At 53.7% G+C, this 20525-nt stretch overlaps 1 protein-coding gene across 2 annotated transcripts in view; it reads left to right on the forward strand.

Moving 5' to 3' along the window:
• Positions 1-20525, forward strand: part of ZNF638 (zinc finger protein 638) — a 73500-nt gene that overhangs the window by 43720 nt on the left and 9255 nt on the right. Inside the window, exons 6-21 of one of the 2 annotated variants that reach the window (XM_075420216.1) lie at positions 1161-1498; positions 2768-2914; positions 3280-3411; positions 3771-3829; positions 3998-4035; positions 5206-5277; positions 6294-6461; positions 6561-6602; positions 7611-7663; positions 8281-8412; positions 8568-8696; positions 9030-9071; positions 11130-11270; positions 12579-12704; positions 16852-16901; positions 19030-20422. In XM_075420216.1, coding sequence (XP_075276331.1) covers positions 1161-1498; positions 2768-2914; positions 3280-3411; positions 3771-3829; positions 3998-4035; positions 5206-5277; positions 6294-6461; positions 6561-6602; positions 7611-7663; positions 8281-8412; positions 8568-8696; positions 9030-9071; positions 11130-11270; positions 12579-12704; positions 16852-16901; positions 19030-20422 — 3062 coding nt within the window. The remainder of the gene's footprint in view (positions 1-1160; positions 1499-2767; positions 2915-3279; positions 3412-3770; positions 3830-3997; positions 4036-5205; positions 5278-6293; positions 6462-6560; positions 6603-7610; positions 7664-8280; positions 8413-8567; positions 8697-9029; positions 9072-11129; positions 11271-12578; positions 12705-16851; positions 16902-19029; positions 20423-20525) is intronic. The other variant, XM_075420218.1, reaches the window with a different exon arrangement.

The raw sequence follows: 20525 nt of genomic DNA on the forward strand, positions 1-20525 counted from the left end.
GAGCAGGATACAGAGTTTAGCAGAAGGCATCGAGGCAGGGAGTACTGCTGTGCATCAGTGTGTGAGAGGAGGATCAGAGTCCTGAAAACTGCTTTTCCCTGCTGACGTGCCCTGACAGCGCAGTTACACGGTCGTTCTTCAGCTCCAGCCGGTAGGAGCTGCGTAGATGTCACCGGCCACGTCGCGTTTTCAGTGTAACTAAAGATGTCAGGTTACGTGAGAAGATAGTGAGAATAGTACAGGCTTGGGGTGGACCTGCTGGAGAGCAGCTCTGCGGAGAGGGACCTGGGTGTCCTGGTGGACGACAGGTTAACCATGAGCCAGCAGTGTGCCCTGGCTGCCAAGAAAGCCAATGGCATCCTGGGGTGCATCAAGAAGAGTGTGGCCAGCAGGACGAGGGAGGTTCTCCTTCCCCTCTACACTGCCCTGGTGAGGCCTCATCTGGAGTACTGTGCCCAGTGCTGGGCTCCCCAGTTCAAGAAGGATGAAGAGCTACTGGAGAGAGTCCAGCGGAGGGCTACAAGGATGGTGAGGGGACTGGAGCATCTCCACTACGAGGAGAGGTTGAGGGAGCTGGGCTTGTTCAGCCTGAAGAAGAGAAGGCTGCGAGGGGACCTTAGAAATGCCTACAAATATCTGCAGGGTGGGGGTCAGGAGGATGGGGCCAAGCTCTTTTCAGTGGTGCCCAGTGACAGGACAAGGGGCAATGGGCACAAACTGAGGCACAGGAAGTTCTGTCTGAACGTGAGGAGGAACTTCTTCTCTCTGAGGGTGCCGGAGCCCTGGCCCAGGCTGCCCAGGGAGGCTGTGGAGTCTCCTTCTCTGGAGATATTCCAGCCCGCCTGGCTGCGGTGCTGTGCAGCCTGCTCTGGGTGACCCTGCTTGGGCAGGGGGTTGGACTGGGTGACCCACAGAGGTCCCTTCCAACCCCTACTATTCTGTGATTCTGTGAATAGTGCAGAGGTTTGTTACTACGTGTAGGCCATCTCTGCTGGAGTGTGAGGAAGAGTCTCCAACTTCAGCACGTCTCAGGATTGAATCAGGAAGGGGTGGTGAAACTGGAACTGAAGAAAACCAATCAGGAATATATGTAAGTTTTTTTTTTTTTAATTTTAAAAGCAAACTACCAAAACCCAGTTTGTTTTCCCTTCCGCTCACAGACAGAAAGGCCGCTCTGGAGGCAGTAGTGAAAAGTTTGGGGCCTGGCTTTGTAGCAGAGTTCAATAAGCACAAGTCACTTCGAGCAGCTGGGCAGGGCTCCTGGGGATCGGGAAAGTCACCACCCTCTCATGGAGCCGCAGGGAAGACGCCCAGGAGTACGAAGAAGCCACTGAAAACAAGTGGCTCTGCAAAGGCTTCGAAGAAAGACGCTCCTTCTACGCCTGGGTCAGGTTCTTCATCTCCTGAAACTGATGATGCACCCGAAGGCAAAGAAGTGGAAGAGGAGGAGGAAGACTTACCCGCAGGAACCAGCGGACCTTGTCCTCCTTATAACAGGGTGAGTTTCTGAGTGTTTTTCTCTGTGATTTGAAGAATTAGGTGAGCACCGCATTTCGGGGGGATCGCCTGTGGGAAGCTCAGCTGTTCTGTTTGCTGATGCCACGCGACAGACGCTGCCGTCTTCATGCAGAGGTTTGCTGGCTGTGGTAGTTCACACAGCGAGGATTTTCTAGCAGATGTGAAGCAAAACCTCCGTAGTGCTTTCCAACAGCAGAAAGAAATGCCCATGAAGTTCAGGTCCTCGCTCTGCTGGGCACTTGTGTGTGCGAAGCGTGAGCGATGAGCTCCGTTTGGAGGAGCTCACTGCGAAAGTAAAAGTCACGGAGAGGAGGCAGAAAGTGTCCACTTTGCCCTGTTGAGCACAAAAGACGAGGCAGAGCAACCTACTGCTCTCGTTGTACCAACGGTCTGAAGCCAGTGTTGTCCTAGTCCGTCCTGCTGGCTGCTGGGATCTCTGAGGAGCGCTGCTGGTCAGCCAGGTTTGTGTCTGGTTAACGTCGGACGCTGGGGTGGGTGCAGTCATCCGTGGTGGTTCCCACCTCGGAGCGATAAGCAAAGAGGGCATTGCCTGGAAAGGAGAGGAGAGGAACTGTGCAGCTCCATACCCACACGGCCCAGACAGCTGGAATTGCACCGATCTGTAGTGCCTGGTGAAAGCACAAAGGTGTAGTGGGACTTGGTGACCCTGTGCCTGAAGAAGAGAAGGCTGCGAGGGGACCTTATAAATGCCTACAAATATCTGCAGGGTGGGTGTCAGGAGGATGGGGCCAAGCTCTTTTCAGTGGTGCCCAGTGACAGGACAAGGGGCAATGGGCACAAACTGAGGCACAGGAAGTTCCGTCTGAACATGAGGAAGAACTTCTTCCCTCTGAGGGTGCCGGAGCCCTGGCCCAGGCTGCCCAGGGAGGCTGTGGAGTCTCCTTCTCTGGAGATATTCCAGACCTGCCTGGACAAGGTCCTGTGCAGCCTGCTGTAGGTGACCCTGCTTCGGCAGGGGGGTTGGACTAGATGACCCACAGAGGTCCCTTCCAACCCCTACTATTCTGTGATTCTGTGATTCTGTGTCTCTGATAACGGGAGGTTGAGGTGGAGTAGCAGAACAACAAAATTGTGGCTCTGTCCTGGTGTTGAAAAGCAAAAAGCTCAAAATGCCGCTGCGATCTGCGCAGTCTGTCCACTGCAAAGTCAGTTTGGTTACAGATGCTTTTCTGTTCTTACTGGACTTGGCTTGGAAAATGTTTATTTTTGTTCTGTTTTCAATTTGTAGCTGTTGAGAGAGGACTTGCTGAGCTGTGGGACAGTCCTTCAAATATCGGATTTACCAGATGATGGCTTTTCAGACCAAGATATTAAAAAAATCGTTCAGCCGTTCGGCAAAGTTAGCGATCTCCTTGTGTTCCGCTCGAGAAACGAGGTGAGTTCTCCTGCAGAAAGCCCTGGTGTCGGAACGCCGAGGGAATTGTCCGGCGGTGAAGCAGCGCGGCGTTCGGGTCCTGGACGAGGCTGCCTGGGCCGTTGGTCGTTAAAGATGGCAAGGAGCCTTGGAATAGCTGGGAGTCTGCCCTTCAGAAATTCACGTGCTACCTAAGCCTTAAATGTTAGAGGAAGGAGAATGCTTTTTGTGCAGCACTGAAACCCCAAACTTCCTCCTCAAACGCCGCATGAGCTTCGAGTGAGGGAGCTGCCTGCCGTTCTGTCGCGAGCAGATCTGCTGGGGGAAAAGTGGCACTGAGCCCTGCCTGTCACACAAACATGGACTGAGGGTGCCCTTTCTTCTAGGCCTTCCTGGAAATGAACTACAAGGAAGCTGTGATAGCGGCTGTGGAGTACGGGGAGACGGTGCCGGTGCTGCTGAACGGGAAGCGGGTGAAAATAAGCGTAGCGGAGAAGCCGAAAGCGTCCCCCGGCCAGGTGAGCAGCGGGCTGGGCCACAGCGGGCTGCTTGGCGTCTGGCTTGGTGTCTTGCTCCAAAACTTGATGCTCTCCGGAAAAATGGTGGTTTTAATGTCTTTTTAATTTCCATTTCATAAACAGCTGTCTAAAATAAATATGTAAACGCACTTCCTAATTCCGTTTTTCTGTTTTTCTTGCTTAAATTTGATATTTGTGAATCAGTGTTTGCTAAACTGATACTAAAGATACAACCTATATTAATATCTACACTTAATTACTATTAATAATTACTAATAATGTTTTTATGCGTGTATATGTCACATTTAGAAATAAAGTTTAAATGACGCAGTACAAGTTTTTCTTTCTATGCATTCCAGGCCAAAATGAATGTGAAAAAACGGACTCAGAACGTTAAAAAAGCTGCATCGAGTACAAAGTAAGTGCTGCCAGCACGTGCGTCGGCGTTGGTTACAACGACTGGAAACGACGCCGGCTCGCGTCTGGTTGCTGGTGTTTTGCTGTTTCTGGGCTTTTTTTAGCTGTTTTAATGTTCATTAATTGTCTCTGAACCCGTTTTTTCTTAAATTTTTTTTTCTCATAATAGAAAAGACCAGAACACCAAGACAACAAAATCCCTTACAGGTAAGCTCACGGCTGCCTTCTGCCTGGTGGCAGCTCTGTGCCTGCCACCCGTGTCTTTGTGTTCCTGGGGTGCTTTTCGTAGCAGTGACTGAACTGGAGCTCGGGGGGCTGCAGGAAAACATCAAGTTTGTACTTTCACACACCTGCCTGTTCACGTGACCCTTTCTTTCTCTAAAAAACCCCACAAAACCCGACCCTCGAGTCGCAGCGAAGAAGCACCGCCTTGAGCTGTGCCCCTAGTCTGTGAAGTTCAAGGTTTGCCCCGTCTGTTGGAGGTGGACGTGGCACGCTGGGCTCCTGAAGGAAGCCTGATTCTCCAGGCTGGCTTTGAGCCTCTTGTGCCACAGATTTCGTGCTCTCTGTCACGTTACTGCGAGTGCCTCTCAGTGTCTCATGTTCCTTGTGCGTTCTGAACGCTCTGAAATTTCTGCCCTGGGCTGCTGTCGATCCCGACAGAAATTATTTCAATTATTATTACTCGGTCTGGCAGAAGGACTTGTGTGTCCTGCTGAGAGGAGAATGGCTGGGTTGGTGTTGTTTTCTTTTTTTACTTCACAGCTACTTTTTATTTTTTAGTACTTCAGTACAGGAAACAGGACAGGCTGAGGTAAATACATCAAAAGCCAACGACGCTTTACAAAAATTTGGAATTAAGACATTGGAAACGACAGCCACATCATTTTTTTTGTTGCTTATTTTACTGCCTTTCCTGAGAAATTTTTTCTGAGCAAAGTTAGGGACCGGACTTTCTTTTGGTGGGAAGCTGTGCTTTTTAAAGATGCAGTGGGCTCGGTTCCTCCGTCAGCGTGGCCGCTTCTGGCTCCGGGTCCCGGGACGGAAGGAGGACTGGGGTAGCCGTGCGCTCCAGAGCCGCCGCGCAGACGGCAGCCGTGAGCTGCATGCGGGCCTTTTGGAGAAGGACAACACGTGGGCTTGTGTGGGAGCGAGGTTTTCTCTCCAGAACCCAAAACAAATTCACAGAAGATGCTCTGCTTCGTGGCTTCTGTTCAGTAGTTTGTTGGAATTAACTTATGCTTTAGATCTTAGGATTTTTTCGTCATATCTGTTGAGTTTTGCAGATTGAACCCTTTTTGTATGTATTTTTATACTCCACAAACGTAAGACAGAGGTATTTCTACTGACGGGCTTGGGTTTGGCTATTTTACACAGGTAAAAAAGAAAAGACTAAGAAATCGACAGTGATGGGCGATGGCAAAATCAAGAAGGCTTCAAACACTGCGGGTAAGGCACAGGAGAACTTGTGCTCCTTCCTCGGAACGCGCAGGCAGGGGCTGTTCTGTCCCCCTCCCCCTGCTCCCCAGAAGAGAGATCCGAGGTAGCGACCAGCAGGTGAGGGAGGTTCTGCTCCCCCTCTGCGCTGCCCTGGGGAGGCCCCAGCTGCAGTGCTGGGTCCAGTGCTGGGCTCCCCAGTTCAAGAAAGATGAGGAGCTACTGGAGAGAGTCCAGCACAGGGCTGCGAGGATGAGGAGGGGACTGGAGCATCTCTGCTGCGAGGAGAGGCTGAGGGAGCTGGGCTTGTTCAGCCTGGAGAAGAGAAGGCTGAGAGGGGACCTTCGAAATGCCTCTAAATATCTGCAGGGGGGGGGTCAGGAGGACGGGGCCAGACTCTCTCCAGTGGTGCCCAGTGACAGGACAAGGGGCAACGGGCACAAACTGGAGCCGAGGAAGCTCCAGCTGAAGATGAGGAAGAACTTCTTCCCTCTGAGGGTGCCGGAGCCCTGGCCCAGGCTGCCCAGGGAGGCTGTGGAGTCTCCTTCTCTGGAGATATTCCAGCCCCCCTGGCCGCGGTGCTGTGCCCCCTGCTCTGGGTGACCCTGCTTGGGCAGGGGGCTGGGCTGGGGGACCCCCAGAGGTCCCTGACTCGGAGCTTTGCGCACCCTTTGCTGGACGTGCCAGCCTGGTGGGTGGCTGGGTCGCCGAGCTCCCTGCGTGCGCCGGGCTTGGCGGACGCGGCGCCGGGCAGGGGCTGTCTGGGGGTCGAGTGGAGCAGGGAGCCGGGCAGGGGAGGGGGGTCTGGGGAGCGAGCCCTGCCGCAGAACCGCAGCCACACGGGTGTTTCACAGAGCAGGAAGGAGCTTTGCCTGTGCGTGCGTTTTGTAATGAGGAGCGGGAATTTACGTGGCAGGAAGGCTCTGAGTATCTGGCAGAAAATTACGGTGTGGTTGGTTCTTGTTTCACAAACTGATGAGTTTAATCCACTGAAATGAAGAATGCTTTTTTCTGCTGTTACCTGCCAGCAAAACCGATCGAGGAAGACCTGCAGAGCTCCGTGGAAGCTGAGACAGAGGTCGGGGCAGCTGCGCTGTCGGACCCGAAGGACGTTACGGAAGGGGACGGCGCGACAGAGCCCGTGGAGGCTCAGCCCAGAGGGGAGACGAGCCCTGCGCCTGCGCCAGGGACTTCTGGTACGCTCACGCCATCTTCAAGTGACTTTGCTCGTCCTCAGTTATGTGAAGTTTAACTTTGTGATGTCTTCTGGAATTTCTTTATTATTTTTTTTTCAGAGCAACTTGCACAGATGCCTCAGGCGGAGGTGTTGGACTTGGGTGAGTTTAATGAAGCTTGAATTCATCAAGGCAAACTGCAGGCTTGACAGGGTTTTTCTGGTTTCTCTCCTAAAGAGTTGTGAACTTAGTGAGAAAGCTTTTGAGGCCAGGAAATGAAAATAACACAGGGCATCAGAAAAGAAAACCTATTCGAATAGATTCACTGAGTGAAGTGTAGAGCAGCAGCTCCTGGTGGTGGCTGAAGTGGCTGAAACCACCCCAGATTTACATCCTTCAGCGGACCTACTATTTTTAGCCAGACCTTTTCACTGCGACCTGGGGACTTTTATTTGCAGCTCGTTGAGCAGAAGGGTTCAGGCTTGCTGTGTGCAGCTCCACCACGAATTCTGGTCATCTCATGGCTTCACGTTGCCTGCTGGAGCGGGTTCAGGAGATGCTGTTTTCCCCGTGTTTTCTCTGACTCTGGGTTAAACGTAGCATAAGCACAGATTCATTCTCAGTTAGGGTGCTTGCAGCAGTAGAGATGCAGCAAGGTCATCGTTGCTGAACCTGTTGGAGGTAGATACAGACCTCTTACAGGAGAGGTGGTTCTCCTGTAGCCACGCTTGCCTGTCCTCTGTGACTGCCCTTGGCCTGTGTTTTGCTGAGCCTGTCACGTAGCACTGTGGACTTGTCCCAGGAAGAAGGAAGAAAAAGAAAGAAAGATTGTGTGGGTGCGTGCCAGGCACCCACACAGTCCCTGTGTGCCCACAAGAAGGTCTTGTGGTTGTGATTATTCAGCCCATAAGGCCTTAATGTCAGCAGAGTGTTTGCATGTTATTTAAGGGATTTTAATTTTTTTTTTTATCCCTACTTAAACCCGTTCTGGAAACATTTGCATGATGCTGTATGTGTCTCCCCAGTGTCATTTGTCACTGTGAGTTACCTGAATTAATGTTCCATTTTTCACAGTGGCAGTGGGGATAAAATGTAAAGCAAGAAGTTCTTCCAGCTCTCTGATATTCAAAGAAAGCTGCTGAGCTACTGACCCCCACCCCTTTTTTTCAGAAGCGACGACAGCGACTGCGAAGAGCGAAGAGGCGGCAGAGGCAGCTGGCAAGGTGGGTCTGGGGGTGCTGGGCTCCGGGGGGCTGTGAGGGCTGGGCTGGTGCCGGTCCCCAAGCGCTGGTGGGCGATCGGAGTCCCCTGCCCGCTCGTGTCTTGCAAGGAACGCCGACCCGTTGATTTTCTCCTTGCTGGTTATGATTTGGTGGACTTCTACCATTTCACTCTGGCTTCCCTGCCCCTCAGAGTTTGTTCCTGACACCAAAACTCCTTTTGGCTCCGTCCGTGTCGCGTCGTGGGATGCAGTGTTTGACGGGTGGGCATGTCGTGGGTTGAGTGAAAGGGACGTGGGTTTGGTCTGAGCTTCTGGTGTGTGCAGGATGGGCCTGGGGGTGGGTGTGGATACATCCAGTGAAGCAGCAGTGAAGGCGATCAGATAACAGAATTAGAGAAAAAGTTTAAAAATATTGTTTAGGATGCTCTGCTGCTAAATCCTAAAAAGGCCGAAAGGTTTGGGGGTAATTGTGTGTAGGATAGCCTGCTTCTGAGCAAGAGCTTCGTTACCTTTCACGGTGGGTTTGCGTGGTAGAAGGAAATGCCCTCTTCAGTAATGCAGCAGCTGGAATGTGGAGCTGGAGAAACACCAGGAACGTGTACTTTCCTTTGCCTGCAGGACCTTGATGATCTGTGCGTGGTTCTCGTCTCCAACTTGCCTGAGAAAGGCTACTCCGCCGAGGAAGTGTCCAACCTGGCCAAGCCGTTCGGAGGCCTGAGGGACGTGCTGATTGTGTCCTCTCACCAGAAGGTATTCCACGGGGGCTTCACGGGTGTTTCTGCCTCGAGAAGCAGCGAGTGTGTTTTTAACAAAACACAAATATGGTGATGTAACGCTGCAAGCATCGATGGGAGCTGCTTCGCATGAGTTACATTTTTATTTTCCATTTCTGTTGGTTTTCAAAGGCGTATCTCGAAATAAATAGAAAATCTGCAGATTCCATGGTGAAATTTTACACCTGCTTTCCGATATCACTGGATGGCAATCAGCTCTGCATCAACATGGTGCCTCAGTACAAGACTGTAAAAGATGAAGTAAGTAATGAAGTTTATTAAAATTCTGGGACAGGCGATAGCGTTTCAGTGCAGAGCAGGACCCTGTATTTGAGCTGACTTTTATTATGTTTTACGTGTTCTGATGGCTCGTCCTGTTGAAGACTGATTGTGTTAAATGTCTTTTTGGGTCCTGGTGGTCTGGTAGAAGAACACCACAAATTTCAGAAGCGCTGATGCTGTTGACTTTATTGGTAAAGCAGAAACTAAGAAGTTGTTAGGAGTCAGTGACTGCCAGTCAGCTGCCACTGGCGAAGCTGCATTTTACACTTCAAATCTTACAATGTCTTTTTTTCTTTTTCCCCTCCCTTAAAGGAAGCAATCTTTACTGCTATCATTAAAGATTCTGACCCTAAGGTAAGTTGCTGGCAATGTGACTTTTCCTCCACATGCTATCAAAGTACATTACTTTAAATTGGCATTAGTACCCTGCGTGCCAACATATTAGCTAATTGCAGTGTTATCTGAGCTTTCTCCTCAAAGAGCTGTTTATATGTGTTTTCGTGGGCGAAGGAGCAGGGAGTAGAATGAGTTCACTCAGCTCCGTGATGCGTGAAGTGCGAGGAATGAAACATTGAACAGGAGCCCTTGGAGACCCTCTCCTCCTGGTGTGGTTTTTTCCCGTTCTGACAGCCAGCTGCTGGCCTGGGCAGGCTGGAGAGCTGGGCAGAGAGGAACCTGATGGGGTTCAACCAGGGCAAGGGCAGGGTCCTGCCCCTGGGGAGGAACAACCCCAGGCACCAGGACAGGCTGGGGCGGACCTGCTGGAGAGCAGCTCTGCGGAGAGGGACTGGGAGTGCTGGGGGACGACAGGGTGACCCTGAGCCAGCAGCGTGCCCTGGGTGCCCAGAAGGCCAAGGGGACCCTGGGGTGCATGAGGAGGAGTGTGGGCAGCAGGGCGAGGGAGGTTCTCCTGCCCCTCTGCTCTGCCCTGGGGAGGCCCCATCTGCAGTGCTGGGTCCAGTGCTGGGCTCCCCAGTTCAAGAAAGATGAGGAGCTACTGGAGAGAGTCCAGCGCAGGGCTGCGAGGATGAGGAGGGGCCTGGAGCATCTCTCCTACGAGGAGAGGCTGAGGGAACTGGGCTTGTTCAGCCTGGAGAAGAGAAGGCTGCGAGGGGACCTTAGAAATGCCTCTAAATATCTGCGGGGGGGGGTCAGGAGGACGGGGCCAGACTCTTCCCAGTGGTGCCCAGCGACAGGACAAGGGGCAATGGGCACAAACTGAAGCAGAGGAAGCTCCAGCTGAACCCGAGGAAGAACTTCTTCCCTCTGAGGGTGCCGGAGCCCTGGCCCAGGCTGCCCAGGGAGGCTGTGGAGTCTCCTTCTCTGGAGATATTCCAGCCCCACCTGGACAAGGTGCTGTGCCCCCTGCTCTGGGTGACCCTGCTTCGGCAGGGGGGTTGGACTAGATGACCCACAGAGGTCCCTTCCAACCCCTACCATTCTGTGATTCTGTGATTCTGTGAAACACAGAGCACTTGCTGCCAGCACCCTGCTGCTGTCGCCTGCTTACGCCGCTGCTCTGCCTGGGGTGGGAGATTCCTTTTCTGCTCCTGGAATAATGGAAGAAAAACATCCCGGGCCCGGAGAGGGGGGCAAAAACCTCTGGCTGGTTGGGAGTGAGAGTTGTGTTTCTACAAGACGCCCAGCTTTCAAGTCTTTCAGCCTTGTTGAAGAGTTCAGAAGGCTGCTGGTACCTTTGGACTTTGTGTCCCAGGGCCCTTCCCTGCGGGCCTGCCCATGGTAGTAGGTGCCAGGGCTCCGTTGGGTTCTGCTGGTGGCTCTCCGTCGGCCGTCGTCAGCCCGCTCGCGCCTTCCGCGCCCGAATCCTTCCTGGTCAGAAGGCACCGACTGCTCTCTCTGGCAGCCTCTCCCCGTCGTGGGGGAGATTACTCTGGTGGAACATGGAGAAATACAAGAAACGATGCTTGACCGAGGATGTTTGTGTTCTGCAAACTGATCGAGTAAACCAAACTTCAACTTGAAAACTGGGGCTGGAGTCTGTGGGAGAGGTGTCTGTGCCTCGACCGATTTATAACCTGACTAGATGGTGTCTGGTTTTCAAGACAGCTAATTTTATTTAAACTTCAGCTATATTTTGCAGTGTTCTTTAAAGAGATTTTTCCTAGTTAGTTAAAATAAAATTACATGTTAAGACAAGGCGCTCAACTGATCCCTGTAAGTTTTGCTGTTCTTTACTGGGAAGTGTAACTGGTTCTTCTGATACGCTGCACAGAGAACTGGAAAATCTGACGTGGATGTGAAACTGTGAAGGTTGGACGTGTGTGAGTGCTCTTTTCTGATGACACCCGAGTGATGCAGAAGCTTTCTGTGGGGCTCTGCTAGCCTAGTTCAGTAGTTGCTAATAAAGTATGTTACGATGTTCAAGGAGGTTTTGTCATCACTTTTCTTTAGGTGAATACTGAAACCGTCCATCATCAGTTTGTGCATCTGGGGAACCTGCCCGATGACGGGTACCGAGAACTTGAAGTGGTTTGTGTGGGCCTTCGGTTTGGGAAAGTAGATCATTACGTTGTGCTGAAGAATAAAAACAAGGTCAGTATTTTTATTTTTCTATGGTGCAAAGTCCCTGGGGGTGTGGGGGGGGAGTTGAGAGGTAGGTTTTTCATCTCTCAGTACCAAGAACGTTCTGCTAGCGAGCAGTCCAAGTGTCTGACTCTTCCCCACTCATCCTCAACACAAAATAGTTGGTCTGGCCTGCTGGGGCAGTGGGCAAGGAGACAGACCCAGCCGAGCAAAATTCCAGCTGCTGCCTCGCCTGAACGATGCAGAGCGGCTTGGTGAGCGCTGGAAGCAAAGCTGCCCAGGAGGCTGGAAAAATGATGAGCCTTAGACGTGAGAGGTGTAGGTGGGAGGAAGACGAGTTCCCATTTTGCAGGAAACTTGGGGAAAAATGTATTTTGATACGAGAAGTGAAAAGGTCAGAGTGGCTGAAATTACTTTTTGTTTTGGGACACTTCAAAAACGTGGTAACTGGATTTTCAGGTTCTTAAATTTTGAGACGTTAATGTTGCTGCTTTTGCACTTAACATTGAATTTTTATTTCATCAACTAGATTGAAATCACTGTGTGTATATGTATATCCTGACAATTAAGATGGAATTGTACTCCCGTTACTACGAGCTATTTAAAGTGTCTGGCTGCTAATAAAGCTTGAAACAAGTGAAGATGCTTTTAAGGAAAGAATGATACTCTTCTGTAGCCAGAAGGTTGGACACCTGTGGGGAGGGAAGATCCAGGCTCCCCTGTTTTGTGATGTAGTTCCTTAGTTAGTTCTGAAGATCATTCCAGACAGGAGGGATCTCTTTCCTCAGCCTCTCAGAAAGAAGAGTCTGCTGCTCTCCTTAGGCAAGAACATAGGATTTGATAAAAAAATGCTGCTTGTAGCTAATTTAAAATGAAGATCGCAGAATCCCAGCATGGTGGGGTTGGCAGGGCCCTCGGGGGTCCCCCAGCCCAGCCCCCTGCCCAAGCAGGGTCACCCAGAGCAGGGGGCACAGCACCGCGGCCAGGGGGGCTGGAATATCTCCAGAGAAGGAGACTCCACAGCCTCCCTGGGCAGCCTGGGCCAGGGCTCCGTCACCCTCAGAGGGAAGAAGTTCTTCCTCATCTTCAGCTGGAGCTTCCTCTGCTCCAGTTTGTGCCCGGTGCCCCTTGTCCTGTCGCTGGGCACCACTGGGAAGAGTCTGGCCCCGTCCTCCTGACCCCCCCCCTGCAGATATTTATAAAGATGCTGAAACCCTTCAGGACTACGAGATGCCCCGTGCTGTACCAGCTCGTTCCGCGGCAGGGAAGTAAGGTGAAGTAACAGTTCTTGGAAGCTTGTGCTCCTTTCCCTGCCAGGCCATCCTGCAGCTGGACAGCCCCAAGGCGGCCCGGTCGATGCACAGCTTCCTGCAGCAGTATCCCTACAGCATGGGCGAGCGTACCTTGACCTGCACCTTGTCCCCCGCTGGAGAGGCCGCCGAGGTGAGATTTTTCCTTTGCGAGAAGGCGTGATTTCTGCGGCGCAGAGCTGCCTTTCCGTGGAGAGCGGCTGGCGGTGCCGCTGCCGGTGTTGCCCTCGCCGTTGGCGGGTGCTGTGCAGCAGAGTGAGGCCGGGGCAGCAGCGGGGAGCAGCTCGCCTGCGTTCGGGGCTGTCGCGCCTGTCGCTCTTCGTCTGCCTTTTGTCTCTGCCTCTGTCTTACAAACACGTGTGGGATCCCTTTCCACTGAGGAGAGGATTTCCTGATGAAAGGACAAAGGAAGAGAGGAGGAAGGCAACTCTTTAGTACTATCTAGAAGAGGATTGATGATTGAAGTTAGTCGAGTTTTTTTCTGATCTAGTTTGATTCATCGTTAGCAGCTCATCTGCTTTAGTCCTCTCCATTCCAGACACAGTTGCCACGTCAGCATCGGTCTCCGCGCCCGCAGCTGCTTCCAGCTTCTCTCTGAGGAGGGAAATGACTTGCAGGAGGGAGCAGCTCCCTGTTTCACTCTGGTGATCTGCCGAGGGACAGTGGCTGAACCCCAGAGAGGCAGGAGGCTTGGACTAGATGACCCCCAGAGGTCCCTTCCAACCCCTACCATTCTGTGATTCTGTGATTCTGTGGGAGCTTGGTGCCTGTTGCATTGGGTAGATACAGGCAAGAAATGCGAATGTTAGCTGCGTGCCAAGAGCGTTCTGGCTTCCAAGGTGGAGAACGTCAATCCAGACGTGGTGTCAAGATTGGGACCTAAATGTCTATAGGGTTTTTTGTTTCGGTGGGTTTTTTTGTGGCTTCATTTTGTTCTGTTTTGGTTTTTTTAAGTGATTACTTATATGAATTCTGGAACAGGCTGCCCAGGGAGGCTGTGGAGTCTCCTTCTCTGGAGATATTCCAGCCCCGCCTGGACAAGGTCCTGTGCAGCCTGCTCTGGGTGACCCTGCTTGGGCAGGAGGGTTGGACTAGATGACCCCCAGAGGTCCCTTCCAACCCCTACCATTCTGTGATTCTGTGATTCTGTGGGAGCTTGGTGCCTGTTGCATTGGGTAGATACAGCCAAGAAATGCGAACGTTAGCTGCGTGCCAAGAGCGTTCTGGCTTCCAAGGTGGAGAACGTCAATCCAGACGTGGTGTCAAGATTGGGACCTAAATGTCTATAGGGTTTTTTGTTTTGGTGGGTTTTTTTGTGGCTTCATTTTGTTGTGTTTTGGTTTTTTTAAGTGATTACTTATATGAATTCTGGCCCAGGCTGCCCAGGGAGGTTGTGGAGTCTCCTTCTCTGGAGATATTCCAGACCTGCCAGGACAAGGTCCTGTGCAGCCTGCTGTAGGTGACCCTGCTTCAGCAGGGGGGTTGGACTAGATGACCCCCAGAGGTCCCTTCCAACCTCTACTATTCTGTGATTCTGTGTTCTTTGAGTTCTCGTCCCCTGTCTGGTGCTGCTCCTTTTCAGTGGCGTGCCTTTGGGATGCCATTCCAACGTAAGGGTGTGCTTGGAGAGGCAGGGCGCCTTAGTCCCTTCCCTTCACTTTTATTCAGCACTAGAAAAAATTTAAGTGCCTAAAAATAACAAGGGCATCGGTCTGTTACTTCAACAGGGAGGGGGAAAAACTCATCCAGAGGTGTAGCTCAGCTCACGGAGCTGACGGAGCTGTCGGTGTCACCGAGCGTCCCAAGGCCTTTCGGTTTTCCTTTGGCTGCGCACTGACCGTTGGCGTGTGTCACGGTCTGGTTGCTGTTGCATTGGCAGGTCCTGCTGCTCCGTGGGAAAGCATCCTGGCTTATCAAGTCTGCAGGGCAGCTCTGTGGTGTTTGGGGTTCGTGTTTTCAACGACATTTCTGGTAGGGCTCTCTTGCGATGGTGGTTGAGCAGCATCTGTAGAGGCTTGGGACCTGCAGCAACACGCGACAAGATGTGATTTGGGCACGTGGGGGTCTCTCTGGGCAGCCTAGCAGGGCCCCTTTCCCAGTAAAGCGGCGGTTCCCAGTGCCTGGGCTGGGTGAGACGGGTTGGTGGTCGCAGAGGTTCGGCCATCGGCGTGCCAGCTCTGCCCGCCCCGTGCCGGGCCGCCGTCCGGGGCTCGGTCACAGAATCACAGAATCACAGAATGGTAGGGGTTGGAAGGGAACTCTGGGGGTCATCTAGTCCAACCCTCCTGCCCAAGCAGGGTCACCCAGAGCAGGCTGCACAGGATCTTGTCCAGGCGGGGCTGGAATATCTCCAGAGAAGGAGACTCCACAACCTCCCTGGGCAGCCTGTTCCAGTGCTCCGTCACCCTCAGAGGGAAGAAGTTCTTCCTCATCTTCAGCTGGAGCTTCCTCTGCTCCAGTTTGTGCCCATTGCCCCTTGTCCTGTCGCTGGGCACCACTGGAAAGAGCTTGGCCCCATCCTCCTGACACCCACCCTGCAGATATTGGCTGCCCGTTCAAGCTGCTGCTAGCCAAAGTCGATATAATAACCCCCAAAAATGCTTTTTAATGATGTGTTGATTCAGAGAACCAGCTGAGCTTCCCTCCTGCGCGCTGCGTCCCTAGGAGATGAGCGTGGTGGGCTGGCGTGCGTCCCTGGGGACCTCTGGAGCTGGCTGGGAGCCGCTGCTGGTGAAGAGCAGAGAGCTGAGATCCAGTCCACGTGCCTGCTCGGGGGCCTCTCCGCTCCTCTGCCACTGCGAGGACCTGGATTAGGCCTTCCAGGAGCTCTGCTCGCTCTCCTCTTCCCTGTTGTCGGGAGGTTCTCCCCATTGCTGACTCTCTCTGTGTAGGACAAAATACGCTCCTCTTCTGAGCCACTTCATTTTGTATTCCAGTTCGTACAGTGAACTTCAGATCATTTTGAAGAACATAAATTATAATTGTGTTTGATGTCAGATGCATTTAAGTGTAATATCCTTTATGAGACTTTGTAGCTGAAGGAAATAGCCCAATCTTCAGGCTTACAAGCTTTTTTCTCAAGTCTAGCAAATGTAAGTAGTAAGGTCCCTTAGCATGGAAAAATGAGCAAAATGTTGTTTTCCCTCTGAGGGTGCCGGAGCCCTGGCCCAGGCTGCCCAGGGAGGCTGTGGAGTCTCCTTCTCTGGAGATATTCCAGCCCCGCCTGGCCGCGGTGCTGTGCCCCCTGCTCTGGGTGACCCTGCTTGGGCAGGGGGCTGGGCTGGGGGACCCCAGAGGGCCCTGCCAACCCCTGCTATTCTGTGATTCTGTGATTCCTGAAAGTGCTCGTGCCAAGGAATTACAGAGTCCCAGAATACCAGCATGGTGGGGGTTGGCAGGGCCCTCTGGGGTCCCCCAGCCCAGCCCCCTGCCCAAGCAGGGTCACCCAGAGCAGGGGGCACAGCACCGTGGCCAGGGGGGGCTGGAATATCTCCAGAGAAGGAGACTCCACAGCCTCCCTGGGCAGCCTGGGCCAGGGCTCCGTCACCCTCAGAGGGAAGAAGTTCTTCCTCATCTTCAGCTGGAGCTTCCTCTGCTCCAGTTTGTGCCCGGTGCCCCTTGTCCTGTCGCTGGGCACCACTGGGAAGAGTCTGGCCTCGTCCTCCTGACACCCCCCCTGCAGATATTTAGAGGCATTTCGAAGGTCCCCTCTCAGCCTTCTCTTCTCCAGGCTGAACAAGCCCAGCTCCCTCAGCCTCTCCTCGCAGCAGAGATGCTCCCATCCGTGTGCCGGGCTGCCCGGCTGGGGACACGGTGTGTCTGCAGGAACGGGGTGACGCTGGTTTTGGTGCAGCACTCGCCTGTCAGGCTGCATCCCCCCTGCGCTCCGCAGCCGCTGGCCTCCTCTCCAGCACGGCAAAGGAGCTGGGTCTGGGAGAAGGTGCCCGTAGCCACCTCTCTTGCCCCAAGACAGCGCAGACCGAAGGCTGAGGCTGCTCCGAAGCCAGGGCAGCTCTGAGGAGGGGAGGAACGTGGCCGTTGGTGACGTGCTGCACCTTCTGCCTGCCAGCCTTAATGCCATCCCTCACGCTGCCCTGCGCTTGCTTGGTCAGCTCATGGAACATGTGTTCCGTGGGGAACAGGTTACTGTCATTTCATCTGTCCGGGGAGATACCTGCCTAATTTTGGGTTCGTGGTGGTATTAATTAGCTGGGTTATGCAAATTCTGGGCTGGTGCTTCTGAAAGCTGCAGATGCTGAACCCTGACCTTTGCCTTTCAGGCCGAGGTGGTGAAAAAAGAAGCGCAGACGGAGGAGCCAAGCAAAGGAAGGTATGGCTTGGGCGTGGAGAAGGCTTTATGTGACGTGTCTGAAGTGTTCACGGAGCGCATCCCCACCACGGAGCGGGGTGCTGAGCCGCCTCGGGGTGAAAAGGCCCCCAGCGGGATCCCTCCGCGGGTCCCCGCTGCCGCTCCTTGCAGGCCTGCGTGCGCGGGCCCTGTCGCCTGCCGCTGTCCTGCTCGTGGTGGCTTTGAAGTCAGAACGGGCACGAATGGGGTGAAATCCTGTTTTCTGTGTAGTTTTGTTACTATTGTTTTACTCATTTGACCAGGATTTCACTGCAGGTCCTGGGAAGTGTGTTTGGATGTACATGTTGGTAAGCCAGTTTTTCCTTGTGTTTAACCATGAAGCGATTGCCTGCTTTCGTCCTACAGCGCTTTCCTCTGTCAGAGCACCTGGCTCTGTTCCCAAATGCTAAAAATAAACCAAAACTTCCTCGTTTAACTTCATAACATGAACTTCATGCTGTGGTCCAGGGCCCTGAATTGATGGAAACAAACGTTTAGGTGCTGTGTTCACACCACAACCTAGAAATGGGGAACGGTGGCCTTGGGGTGTTCCATTTAAAATTGTTTCATTGACGTTGCTTGTGGTAAAATTTCTCATTGTGGAGTGACTATTTGTTGGGTTTAGAGTCTTGATGATGTTTTTTTTTAGTAAATGGATAGATTATTATAAGAGTTCTTGTTAACAAATATGACTCAAAACACCTTCTGTGATTCAAATCCGTATTTCTGGATAAATTTTACCATCAAAACATAACTGTGTGAGGACGGTCCCAAACTTCCATTTCGAGTGCTGCCGTTACGCTGTCACGGATGTTACTGCGTTGCCCAAACCTGGCTCTTTCCAGAGGGAAGCCAGGCATTCCTGGTGCCACCAAACCTCTCCTCGGGCCGCAGCGTCTGGTGTCTGAGCTGTCCCTGACTCGCAGGGTAGCTCTGACGGCGGGCGGGCGGCCTTGAGCTCGCCGTGGTAGTTAATCAGAGCACCAGCTCTTGCAGGGATCCCAGCTCCTGCCCAGCGTCCTGCTGGGGACCGGGAGGGAAAATGGACATTTTCCCCTACAAACAGCAGTACACGCGTGCTCCTTGTCGGAGGCAACGGTCTCCTCCTTGTGAGACCTGACCAGGCGTTCTTCTGCGTGACCCTTGATAAGAAGCAGAAAATATCTTCAGTGTTGTTAGACACGGGAAGACCTTGTCGCATGTTTCTGGCAGGGAAGGAGTAGCAAGATGAGGGGACCAGAATCCCAGCATGGTGGGGTTAGCAGGGCCCTCTGGGGTCCCCCAGCCCAGCCCCCTGCCCAAGCAGGGTCACCCAGAGCAGGGGGCACAGCACCACGTCCAGGCGGGTCTGGAATATCTCCAGAGAAGGAGACTCCACAGCCTCCCTGGGCAGCCTGGGCCAGGGCTCCGGCACCCTCAGAGGGAAGAAGTTCTTCCTCATCTTCAGCTGGAGCTTCCTCTGCTTCAGTTTGTGCCCGTTGCCCCTTGTCCTGTCGCTGGGCACCACTGGGAAGAGTCTGGCCCCGTCCTCCTGACCCCCCCCCTGCAGATATTTAGGGGCATTTCGAAGGTCCCCTCGCAGCCTTCTCTTCTCCAGGCTGAACAAGCCCAGCTCCCTCAGCCTCTCCTCGCAGCAGAGATGCCCCAGTCCCCTCCTCATCCTCGCAGCCCTGCGCTGGACTCTCTCCAGTAGCTCCTCACCCTTCTTGAACTGGGGAGCCCAGCACTGGACCCAGCACTGCAGATGGGGCCTCACTGGGGCAGAGTAGAGGGGGAGGAGAACCTCCTTCGCCCTGCTGCCCACACTGCTCCTCATGCACCCCAGGATCCTATTGGCCTTCTTGGCAACCAGGGCACGCTGCTGGCTCATGGTCACCCTGTCGTCCCCCAGCACTCCCAGTCCCTCTCCGCAGAGCTGCTCTCCAGCAGGGCCGCCCCAGCCTGTCCTGGTGCCTGGGGTTGTCCCTCCCCAGGGGCAGGACCCTGCCCTTGCCTTGGTTGAACCCCATCAGGTTCCTGAAATCCCGCACTGTTTGCGTCGAGAGGTTACTGGTGTCTGTAGAATGCTCAACATAGTTTGATCTCTTCTGTTTCTTTTAAATGCATTTAGCTCTGGCTTGAAAAAATACCCAGAGGGATCAGGAGTGGTGCAAACAGCAGCTGCTCATCCTCCAGTAGAGCCCAGCGTGGCAAAGAAAGGACCCATTTCCACCTCGAATGTCACAGCGGAGATGTCAGCAGTACGGACAGAGCCCCCTGAGCCCCATCTCGAAAGAGCTGCAAGGGAGCCCGCTGCGAGAGCGGCAGAACCGTCGGCGCAGAGGGTGGGTGCCGGAGTGGAAGCTGCTGTGGCACCTGTCAGATCCGCTGATACCGAACCCCCTGAAGCCAAGCCAGAAGAGGTCCTGCCGCTGGAGAAGGAGGAGGCAGCTGAAGAGAACGCTGAGCCACAGCTGCTTGAACCCGCTGTTGTCTCTACATCAGAGGAGGACACTAAAGAGGAAGATGAAGATGAAGAGTTGCCTGCTCCTGCCGTTGACGCGCCCGCAGAGCTGCCCGCGGTGGGTCCGGCTGACGCCGCGCCGTCGGACCGCGCTGTGAAGCCATCGGCGGGGGCCGTCCCCGCGGCGGAGCCCCCCAATGCCGATGCGGCTGCGGTGGAGACGGCGTCGCCCGTCGTCACGCACGCGGAGGTGGGTGCTCCCGAACAGAACCTGGTTTCTGACGCTGTGAAAACCGAGCGTGAGATGCCTGTGACTCAGGTAACGGAGGTGAAACCTGCCCTCAGCGCTGGGGCAGCCGTGGAGAGGAAGCTGGACGCAGCTGGAGAGATGAAAACAGCAGAGTCTGCGCTCAGAGCTGGAGGAGCTGCGGAGGAGGACTCCGAAAAGCTTACGGTCAAGACTGGGGCGGAGACAGAGAAGAAACTTGAAAAATTTGTGGCCGGCGTTGAGGCTGCTGTGGGAAGCGCTGCGAATGCTGTCAGTGAGAACGACGAGGGAGGTTTGATCAAAACACACCAAGCTAAAGGACCGGGACCAGCAAAACCTGATGAAACCTGCAGAGCAGTCGCGTTGGGCTCCTCTTTATCTGTCGCCGAACTTTCCTCGGTTGGTAAAATCATTTTAAAGGCGGTGGTGTCCCTTCCGGATATAGCAAAGTCAAGGGCTCTGGCACAGAGAGTTGAGCCTGCCCTGTGTAAAGCAGGGGAGCAGAAAGCTCCCTCCAAACCCGAGGCCCGCGGCCAAGCAGCGGTGGAGAAGAAGACGGCGCCAAAAGACGAGGATCATCTGCGACCTGGCAGCGGCCAGCCCAGCCTGGGAGACGGCAGCGGCAAGTGCAGAGTGAGCAGAGCTTCTGCTGTGGATGGAAGGGGAGGCAGTGGGAGGAATCCGTCCCAGCAAGAGAAGGACTCACGAGTGGAATCTAGGGCTAGTTCAAAACAGTCTCAAGAGGGAGAGAGTAGATCCCTCAGCGTGAAGAAAGACCCCGGCAGCGATAAGGTGAGGAGGGCAGGAAGGCCGGCTCAGCGTGCCCGGTCGGTAACTTAACTCCGCGCTTCTCTCGGCTGTTGCGTGCGGGACGAGCCGATGACGTTCCCCTTCC

The sequence above is a fragment of the Opisthocomus hoazin genome, chromosome 5, assembly GCF_030867145.1.
Source record: "Opisthocomus hoazin isolate bOpiHoa1 chromosome 5, bOpiHoa1.hap1, whole genome shotgun sequence".
Lineage (NCBI taxonomy): Eukaryota > Metazoa > Chordata > Aves > Opisthocomiformes > Opisthocomidae > Opisthocomus > Opisthocomus hoazin.